Source organism: Sminthopsis crassicaudata, chromosome 2 (assembly GCF_048593235.1).
Source record: "Sminthopsis crassicaudata isolate SCR6 chromosome 2, ASM4859323v1, whole genome shotgun sequence".
Classification (NCBI taxonomy): Eukaryota; Metazoa; Chordata; class Mammalia; order Dasyuromorphia; family Dasyuridae; genus Sminthopsis; species Sminthopsis crassicaudata.
This window is the reverse complement of record NC_133618.1, coordinates 57,206,664-57,217,492: the sequence shown is the minus strand read 5'-3', so window position 1 is coordinate 57,217,492 and position 10,829 is coordinate 57,206,664. Positions and strand designations below refer to the sequence as shown.

Here is a 10,829-nt window from a genome sequence, read left to right as displayed (position 1 = left end):
AAAGTTTGAGGACCACTTCGTCAGTAAGCAATTATGGGTTAAACATGAAAGCAATAAAAATTATATTCATCAGTGATTAGTGGAAAAATAGATTGAAAATTAATTGGAAACTAAATAATCTAATCTTAAAGAATCACTAGGTCAAAGAACAAATCATAGAAACAATAATTTCATTAAAGAGATGACAACAATGAGACAACACACCAAAATTTATGAAATGTAACCAAAGCAATACTTAAGGGAAACTTTATTTCTCTAAATTCTTACATGAATAGAATGGGTGGAAAATGTTGGGGAGGGGGGGAAGGGGAACAAATAAAAAAGTAGAAAAAGATCAAATTAAAAATTTCCAATTGAGTTACCAAATTGGAAATCCTGAAAATCAAAGGTGAGATTAACAAGATTGAAAGTAAAAATCAGGGGCAGCTAGGTGGCACAGTGGATAAAGCAACAGCCCTGAATTCAGGAGGATCCAAGTTCAAATCTGATCTCAGACACTTAACAATCCCTAGCTGTGTGACCCTGGGCAAGTCACTTAACTCCAGGCTCAGAAAAGAAAAGAAAAGAAAAGAAAAGACCTCACTATTGCACAAATAAATAGGAGCTGGTTTTATGAAAAAAACAAATTAGATAGATAAGCCATTGGTAAATATGATTTAAAAAAAGAGATCCAAATACCCACTATCAAAAATGAAAAGAATGAAATCACCATTAATAACGAAGAAATTAAAGCAATCATTAGGAAATATTTTGCTCAATTATATGCAAATAAATCTGACAATCTGAGAGAAATGTTATGAATGAATATTCATTATGAGTGAATATTTATTAAAATATAAATTATCTAGATTAACAGAATAGGATGCCTAAATAATGTCATCTTAGAAAAAGAAGCTAAATGAATCATTAATGAACTTCCTAGGAAAAAATCCCCAGGGCCAGATGGATTCACAAGTGAATTCTACCAGACATTTAAAAAACAATGAATTTCAATAAAATATAAACTATTTGGAAAAAGCAAAAATAGATGATTAAGGAGACCTATCAAACTTCTCTTATGATATAAATATGGTGCGATACCTAAATCAGGAGGAGCAAAAACAGAGAAAGAAAATTATAGAATAATTTCCCTAATGAATATTGATATAAAATTTTTAAATAAAATACTAGCAAGGTAAATTAATAGCAATCTACATTAGATTATATACTATGACCAGATGGGATTCATTTATTACAGGAATGCAGGTTCAATATTAGGAAAACTAATACATAACTGACTATACTAAAAACAAAGCCAACAGAAATCACATAATTATCTCAATAGATGCTGAAAAAGTAATTTGACAAAATACAGCACTCATTCTTATTAAAAACTCTACAGCACATAGAAATAAAGGGAGTGTTCCTTAAAATGATAAGCAGTATCTATCTAAAACCACTTGTAAGCATTATCTTTAATGGGGATAAGCTAAACGCTTTCCAAATAAGGGGTGAAGCAAGGATGCCCATTATTATCACTACCTTTCAATATACTACTAGAAATGTTAGCTACAGCAGTAAGAAAAAGAAATTAAAGGAATTAAAGTAAGCAATGAGGAAACAAAACTATCACTCTTTGCAGATGATACGATGGTATAGAGAACCCTAGAGAATCAATGAAAAAAAATCACTTGAAATAATTAACTTCAGCAAAGTTGTAAGATATAAATTAGACCTGCAGAAATCAGTATTTCTTCATATGACCAATAAAGCCTAGCAACAAGAAATAGAAAGGGAAATTCTATGTAAAATAATTGTAAACAATAGAAAATAATTGTCAGTCTTCCTGTCAAGACAAACCCAGGAAATATATGAATACAATTACAAAACTTTTTACACAAATAAAGTCAGATCTAAAAAACTGGAAAAATACCAATTGTTCATGTCAATATGATAAAAACGACAATTATGGTTTTTTATTCAGTGTCATACCATCAAAACCATCTAGTAATAGCTAAGAAATAGAGTGGTGGATCAGTGGAATAAATTAGGTACAATACATAATAGCTGATGACCGTAGGAGCCTAGTATTTGATAAACTCAAAAACTCCAGCTTTGAGGATAAGGTCAAAATGGGTGCATAATTTGTATCCCAAATGATTATAAGGTTTGTATCCCAAAGATCATAAAAGAAAAATAGAGAAGGACCTACCTATATATGTAAAAATTCTTACAAAAGTCCTTTTCATGGTGGCAAAATATTGGATATTGAAGCTAAGCTTATCAACTGGGGAATGGCTGAACAAGCTGTGTTATGTGATGAAATGGAATACTATTGTTCAATAAGAAATGATGAACAGGCAGATTTTATGAAAAACTTGGGAAGACTTACACAAACTGATACAAAGTGAAATGAGCAGAATCAGGAAAACATCAAAAATACCGTATGATGATCAACTATGGATCACTCAGCCCTTCTCAGCAATACAATGACCCAAGACAAGTACAAAGGACTCGTGAAGAAAAATGCTATCCACTCCCAAAGAACTGAAGGATTCTTTTTCATGGTTTTTTCCCCCCTTGAGGTTTTAACTGTTCCTTCTTTTACAATTGATTAATATGGAGATAGGTTTTACATGATTGCATACATATAATACCTATCATTTTTAAAAGAGGAGGGGAAGAGGGAGGAAATTTCTGAATTCAAAATCTTGTAAAAATGAATGCTAGAAGTTGTTTTGACATGTAGTTGAGAAAAAAATTAAGTACTATTAAAAATATTATCTTATTATCACGGTAACCCAGAGAAATATTGTTTTCATTTTCACAGATGAGGATACTGAGGAAGGCAGAAGTGACGTGACTTATTTAGAGGTTACAAAGCTTGTTAGTATCAGGATAATATTTGAACTTGGGTCTTTCCAAATGTAAGTCCAAAGCTCTATGCACTACAATATTTACCTATCAGTCTTCACTTGAGTCATGTAATCTTAGGATAAGTTTTTTGAAAATTTCAGTATCTCCTCTGGTAGTTTAGAGCAGTTCTTATGCACCAGAAAACGATTTACCTTTAATTTTGAATTTATTTTTTGATTGAAAAAGTTATTCCATGGGATTCTATACATGGACACATGTGTGGCAAATCAGGTTTTAGAAATGTGTCTAACTTTTGGGTTCTGTCCCCTCCAAGATAACCCTTTGAGGGTATTATGATCAAACACACAAACATCTTCAGCAACCTGCAAACTTGTTTTCAGGAGATCAGAATAAACCCCTATTGGCTGGGTTCCATCTTGAGCTATCAAAGGCACTCCCACCACTTCATATTCTACTCTTTCATTTCTTGGTTCCGTCACCTTCAACCTGCCTCTATTCTCATTCTTTGGATAATCCTTTTTTTTTTTTTTTTTTTTTGCTTCCCCTAACCTCAGCCCACAGTGTGAGAGAACACAGAAACTTCAATTGTGTATATCACAAAGGAAAGGTTGGGAAACTCTGGGAGAATGGAATTAGTCACCATCCTCAGGATTCTAGTAACTGGTTAACAAGAATTCTCTGATTTTTAAAGGCATTTTTTTTCCTCCTGCTTCCAACAAACTGTCTGGAAATCAAAATTCTAGAGCCAAGTTCTAAAGGAAGTATATAAAATTTTAGACAAAAAAAAAAAGATGTGATGTCCACTTTTATTTATTGTACAAGTCTAAGAGTCTGTAGGAAATTGTACCCTTGGAGATAGATGGCTTATAGGCTTAATACCTCTCACAGTCCAGACTCTAGAGAAAAGCAGCCTTCTTCATATAGAACAAAAGTTAGAGTCTGACAGGTTAGATTGGAATACATGATTTCTTCTTTTTTTGTCCAAAATATCAGGCTCGCCCCTGGAAACACGAGTGGCACTAAGCTTCTAATCCAGAGAGGGGAAAAATTTACTAACTGCTTTTCTCAAATCCAGGAAAAAAAAGGTCTTAAAAGGGTCTTAAAATGCTACTTCAGATGCAACTTCCCTCCCATCTATTCCAGGTATAGAGAGGAGACACTGTGAGTGAGTTTCAACAAAGAGATCCACATGTAATTAGAACCCAATCATAACAAGGTCATGGAATAAATAAGTTTCCCATTTGTATAGGTAGAACTTCATTTATTTTAGAATTTATACTGCCATTTGATTTATTTTGAAAACTTTTGTTGCCTGGGAAGAGCTGGGTCAGCTCACCACTGTTTACTTTACCACTAATGGGAAAATCAGTATCCTGGGGCAAAGCTTATTGGGTCTTGAGTTTGGGCCAGCAAGATATCTATGAAATCCTCACTCTAATATAATTTACTACAACTTGTCTGACCTCATAGGTCAAAGGAAGAGATGAGATTAAATAATTTCTGAGGTTCTTTCTAGCTCTAAATCTAGGATTCAGTCATTATAACAGGGAGGGAGTAACTTGATTTGACAAGATAGCGAAGTAGAAACGCTTTGCCCCAGACTACACAGTTAATTAATAAATGAGCCGCACTCCAAGTCAGATCTGGCTCAGTTTAACAGCAAGTCTAACACCTTGGGCTCCCACAGAGTACTCAGATCAAGGCTGACCTGAGACATGGATATCCCAGCAAAATTTCACACATCATTGTGAGATGTCCAAGATGGGGCTAAGATTACCCACAAGCAGACCCTTAAAGATGATCATCAATAACAATTTAAACATTTGCAAATCAAGACATTTAACTGTTTTCTTTAAAACTGTTTTCTATTGAATCATCAGGGAATAAAAGGGAAAGTAAGTTTACCTTTTGTTAGAAAATGAAATCATTTTGACAATTTGCATCTTCCTATAGTATCTTTGGTCAATAGTGTCATTAATCATTCTCCTATTAAAGAAAAAAAACTGGGTAAGAACAGCATATAGAATCTGAGACTTAGAAGGGACTTTAAGAAAAAACAGAGAAAACAAATAGCTGCTTATTGACTGAGGTTCAGCCCAATGTTCTGATTTTACGGAAGAGGATAGGAGATGGGATGGGACTTGTTAGCGAGTGACAATCCTGGACCTCAAACCTAGGTCTCCTGACTACCACATCAACATCTATCACTGTTAGGGCTTTTACTATGGTGTGACTAGGCTTCTACAGAACCACTAACACAGACAATCACGTGTATAAGGAAAGGTGAAACATTTGTTTTATATGATGAGTGTCTCCTGAAGGACTGGGCAGTAGTCACCATTTTTGCTAACCACAAGAAAACACTGTCTGGGTCTCTACAGTCAGAGCTCTTGCCTAAATCTTAGAGAGCATCTTGTGGGGTATGGAACTTTACTCTCTGACCCAAATCAACCTGACCTTCTTCAGACTGTGGGCTTACCAGCTCTCACAGTCCAGACTTAGGGATCACCCAGTCTACATCTCTGCACACTAATAATGAGAATGAGTATCAAGTCAGAGACGAGAAATCTTTTTAAAATCCAACCTGGGCGGGTAGGCTGTTACATGGGCAGTGAATTCTGGAGCCAAGGTTCTCAGTTGGATCTAGGCCCCCTGCGAGCCTGTTTCATCTGTAAAATGGGGATACCAATTCTTGCCCTAATTCTAATTTCACAGGTTTGTTGTGAGCAAAGGAACTGGACCCACTGGCTGGCCAAAGCTTTGCTTATTAACTTGCCCTCATCTTACTAATCGGTCTCCTCATGACTCAGAAGGGCTTTAGTACCTGACCTCCCTGAGTCAGGATTGCCCAAGCCCTCCGTCTGCCCTCTCCTCACTCAGGGGTTAATTGACATCAAGTCATCCCTCCTGTCTGGGCCTTTAAGATAGAACACATTCAACTATTCTAAATCAAAATGGCCAACAAGGGCTTTGATCTTCCCATTTCATAGGCAAAGTGAACAATGTGGTGAAATACTGTCCATGCAACTTGTCATGAAGGAACATGTCCTTGCGGTCAGTCACAGGATCAGAGAATCTAAAACTGGAAGAAACCTTAAGATTATCCAGTGTAGTCCCATCTGATGGGGAACTGAAGCAGACAGAAGGGGAATGGACCCCCCAAGCTCAATCACCCCCCTAACTAGTTAGTGGCAAAGCCAGGACTGGGGCCCCTGGTCTCCTGACACCCTGGCCAGTGAATTTTAGGACTTACACCTTCCCAAGTGTTAAATGTGTGGCTCTCCAGCAGTAGGGTGTCAGATGCACAGAGAGGCCCACCTGCTCTAACCACCTGCTTCCTGATCATCCCTATACCTTCACACATGGAAGTGTCACGCACACATACAGAGAGGTCAGGGTCCCTCTGGTGCCAGCTCTAAACGGAAGAAGGGGCCGGAGAGCTCCAGAGATACGGTCAGGTCCGGTCTGGCTCTATGACTCCTGAAGCCACAGCCATGGCTGAGCAGGGAGAGTCTCTGTGTGACAAGCCACCTGACCATCCCTGTTTGGGGCCCGGCTGCTCTACTCCTCCCATAACCTTCCTGAGCTTTCTAGTCCCAGTGACCTATCCCCATCGAGAATCCTATGTGGCCATTAGTCAGGGTCCCTCCTTTCTCTACACCTTGTCTTCGCAGATAGGAAGGCAGTTAAGTGGTCAGCTGAGGTAGAAGAAAACAAATTAATTATTCATTTGATGAAAAGCTGAGGGGGAAGATTCATTGGGATCAAGAGTTAGAAAGGCTGCTTCAGAATTCTGCTCAGCTAGCTATCTGTAAAGCAGATGATGGGGGTGGAAAAAAGAGGCTCGAGGCAATGTTTTCAGCTTCTTATAGATAATGCATATTTATTGAAAATTTCCTTCACCAACAATGGTGAAATCAAGACCCAAAATTACAAAAAATCATGGCAGTTGGTATTTATAAAAATAAAGTGAAGGTCTATGTCTCACAGATTTGTGCTAGTTTCCTTCCAGTCTCAGTCTGTTCCTTTTGCATCATAAAGATGGATGGAGCTTATTACTCCTCATGATATAATATTTTAAAAATTGCATTCCATTGCCAAAAAATAGTTTTGTTTCCAAATACCGTAAAGTTCCTAAAGTGACTTTTTCCAACAATAAATATAGAAAATAGCCTTTAACAAACATCTCCATTTGGTCAGGTTTTTTTTTTTTTGTCTGTTTCAAAAGTCTCTTTTTCTTCTCAAGTTAAAAACAGCCAACAGCCTTCTGAAAGTCTTCAAGTCTTTGGTGTGGTGCATCCAGCTGCTCTTCCATGGAGCTTCTCTGCATGGCCATCTGGAAGAGTTTGTTCTGCCAGGGGCCAAGGGCAACAAGATGGTGTTTCATGAGAGTTGAGTCTCCCCCACCACACGTGGGCCAGGCCCATTTGGGATGGGCAACAATTAATGAAAAAATGAGATCACTTTTAGACGGCTGCCACCACTAAGAGCCATCTGATGTCCTCTCAGGCCATTCCAGAGGGCCCTCTTTGGCGATAGGGGTCAGCTACCTGGACATCACACTGAAGGGGTCTTTGGTGGATGGACCTGCTGCATAAGCTGGGGGCGCTTCACTCTTGGCTTCCTTCTCTTGGGTCTGCTTTTAGCTTTGTTGATTTGCACCACAAAAAAAGCCAGAACTACCATGGCACCCAGGAAGGCAAACATCGGAATCGTCTGCCCCACGTCCTGATTATAACGGCCGGGCATTATCCCTGAAGGACACAGGTTACATTAATGGGTCAATAAAAAACACACATACCTTGGATACTTTTTTTCTTTGACAGTCTCACACAATTAACTTAGTAAAGGTTCATTTTAATGCCTGGATTACATACTGAACATGTATGACAGCAACAGAGAATGATTCAAAGAAATTCTGGCTTCTCTCCAGCTTCAGTTTCACTCCTGGAGGAGTCACATGTGTCAGGAGGCACCCTTCTGGCTCATCAAAGTTCTTCACATTAGGGGGAGACCCCTGAGCCTTGCCGGAAGCTGGCTCAGGCCCATGTCAAACGTCTGGGACCCCTTCTCCTCAGGTGTCTCCTGCTCCACAGCTCCCTTCCCCCCCCCCCCCCCAGCTATAGTGTAGCACTTGGAATGGTTGGAGAGAACTCTCAAATGGTTCTAAGGAATGGGTCAAGACAGGAAGTGGACCCCTCTCCTTAGAACTGCAAACCTATATTCCAGAGCTGTAGCTCCAGGTTCTTCTGGCGCTCCTAGGCCTTGGGGCTCCAGGCCTCTCCAAAGAGAGCTTACTGTAAAATAGCACTTTCACCACTGATCTGGAACCTTCACTTTAGGAAACCTGAGGCAGGGACAAGGCTCCACTTGCCAACAGCAGAACCTGCCCTACACAATAAAATGAAACTCCACTTTCAAACTGGAACAAGAGCTTCTCGAGGAAGAGAGAAGTTGTTCTTTTTTTGTCATCACTTGCTATAACTATTCTAAACACTTAAAAGACTTACCTCCTGGAATGTCCCAGGCCCCACTTTCTCCAGGAGACAAAGGTCTAACTTGGGGCCGATTGGTTCGAAAGCTGGGTAAAGCCATTTTGTCTAGGTCAATTGACAGTAACTTTTGATGTTTCCAGAGATTACTGAGGAAAACAATTTTAAAAACAAGAAGCATTTAGTTGGCTCAGGAAATTTTAGTCAAAATCTCAAAGTCGATGTGAACATAAATTTGATCCAGCTAGCTCCCATCCTAATAGTAAGCTCCCATATCTACAGACCACTTTTCTCATAATACTCTAAAAGAGGCAGTAGAACTTTCCCAGAGGAGGAAACAGATGTTCCAAGAAGGGGAGAAGTCTGCCTGAGGATACATGGCCAGGCAGGGTCAGAACACAAAGATCTCAGAACTCTAGATGCCTCCTAGCACCTTCTCTGCCCATGCCCCCAGGCTAATGTTAACGTTCCCTGGAGATCTCAAGGGCACTGGGTCACCAGATGGACCGCCTCCATTCCCTCCTTTTCTCCTCCCACTGCCAGGACCCTCTTTTATTGCCTCATCTCTTTGATCTCCAGGCTCTAACTGCCAACCTTCTGGAGCTCTCGCCTACCCCTAAAGTAAGATACAGCACCCCCCCAACACACACACACACACACACACACACACACACACACACACACACACACACACACACAAACTTATTTAGCTTTCTTGAAAGCTTAGTACTATCTCCTGCTGAATATCCCTGTTGCTATTGCCCTCTTCCAAAATTACTATGTGAAAAGTTTGTGCCTAATTATCTGTGTGCATAAAATGCAAGCTTCTTGGGGGGAGGGGCGGGGATAGAGATTCTTTCATGCTTGTCTTTGTACCTCCAAGGTCGACTGCACAGACCCCCAAAGAACTGGGGTCTAAGCAACAGGACTGTGTAACCCCAGCTAATTATATGATCTCTCTTAGCATCTAAAAACAGAGCTCATGTCATTGTAGAACTTGTACTTGAGGAATGATCTCCAGCAAAGCCCTCCTCTTCTAATGAGGAAAGGGAGTGATCGATGTTGAGGCATTCTGACCCAAAGGGGCAAGACAGTAAAAGATGGAGTGTCCAGAGAGTACGGGCAAGGCCCTAAGGCAGAAGGAGAGAAGACAATTGGAAAAGCTGCAGATCACACAATCTAAAGTGGGGAAAGAAAAAGACAAACAGGACAGATAAACCTCTTTTTTTCTTGAGGTTTACTCATTACTGATTTGCATCTGAGATACTTTTGCCTGTCACTTTTACCCTAGCTCTAGATGAAAACGAAAAAGTTTGGCCAATTAAGATAGAGGACAACTTAAAACCAGGCAAATCTGTACGTCCATCTAAGCAGAACACAGGCCAAGACAGAGGAACTCCTTGGGTTGCTAGGGAGGAGAGGGCTCCAACGTGCTCTCAAGCATTACAAACCCTTTCTATTTTAGAGTACTAGGTTGTACTAAGCACAGGGCCTGGCACAGAGCTGGTATTTGATAATAAAAAAAAAAAAAATGATGACTATTTCAGCTGTAATCAACTTGAATTTTAAAGATCCAATTTTGTTAAATTTGGGATTGGTTATGGACTATTTATATAAAAAATCCATGTAATTGGTTACAAATTAAAATGCTTGAAATTCTGATTAGCTTACACTGTGGCATTCATTTATTTAGTAATGCTATTGTAGGCAAAGGAATTCTCCATAGTGGATTCAGTTATTAGTACAGGTTCTCCTAATAACCTGAAGAGCTGACAATGGACCACACACCATGAAGAAAGATGGCAGATGTAGAGCTGAAGCTAACCTATGAGAGTTTTAAAATATGGTCACACAAAATACTAGATTAGGAAATATAAAAATAAAGCATTTGGTTCTTGTGAATAATAATGCAAAACGTAACTGCTTTCACTGAGGACAATTAAAGAAGTACAGCAGTGATGCAATGGAAAGGGAAATGGACCCGCAGTCAGAAGTGCAGCTCTATACCATGTCTTAGCTGTGCTACCAGGGGAATAGCATCTGGAATGTCTGACCAGGGCAGGGTATAATGAGATGATCTAATCTTGGAAACGAGGCTTCTCTTAATGCTGATACATTTACTCTTTTGGCTGACACAAAGCAACACTGCTACTTCCTTCTCAACTTGCAGACGATTAAAATTTCCAAAAATTTTCTATAAGAAAAACCATCAAGTCCTATTTCCTTTCTCCTTCATTTAATCAGTGGGTTTTTATTAGAATCAGTCCAAGCCCTGTCCAGATCTTTTAAGATCCCTTATCTTCCAAGATGCTGGCTATTACCTTTCCATATTGTGTCATGTCTACATTTGATAAGCACACCACCTCTGCTGCTTTCATTCGAATACTGATAAAAGACATTGGGTCAAACACAGATCTCTAAGTTTTTCCACCAAAGACCTTGACACTGAGTCATCATAACTATTCTTTGGGTTTGGCCATT

The 10,829-nt window shown here is 39.3% G+C and overlaps 1 protein-coding gene across 1 annotated transcript in view; it reads right to left on the bottom strand.

Moving 5' to 3' along the window:
- Positions 1 to 6,711: 6,711 nt before the first annotated feature.
- MBTPS1 (membrane bound transcription factor peptidase, site 1) overlaps positions 6,712 to 10,829 on the bottom strand; it is a 62,331-nt gene continuing 58,213 nt past the window's right edge. Inside the window, exons 21-22 of the mRNA XM_074286354.1 lie at positions 8,367 to 8,497; positions 6,712 to 7,610 (exon numbers count right to left, since the gene is read on the bottom strand). Coding sequence (XP_074142455.1) covers positions 7,414 to 7,610; positions 8,367 to 8,497 — 328 coding nt within the window. The 3' untranslated portion in view covers positions 6,712 to 7,413. The remainder of the gene's footprint in view (positions 7,611 to 8,366; positions 8,498 to 10,829) is intronic.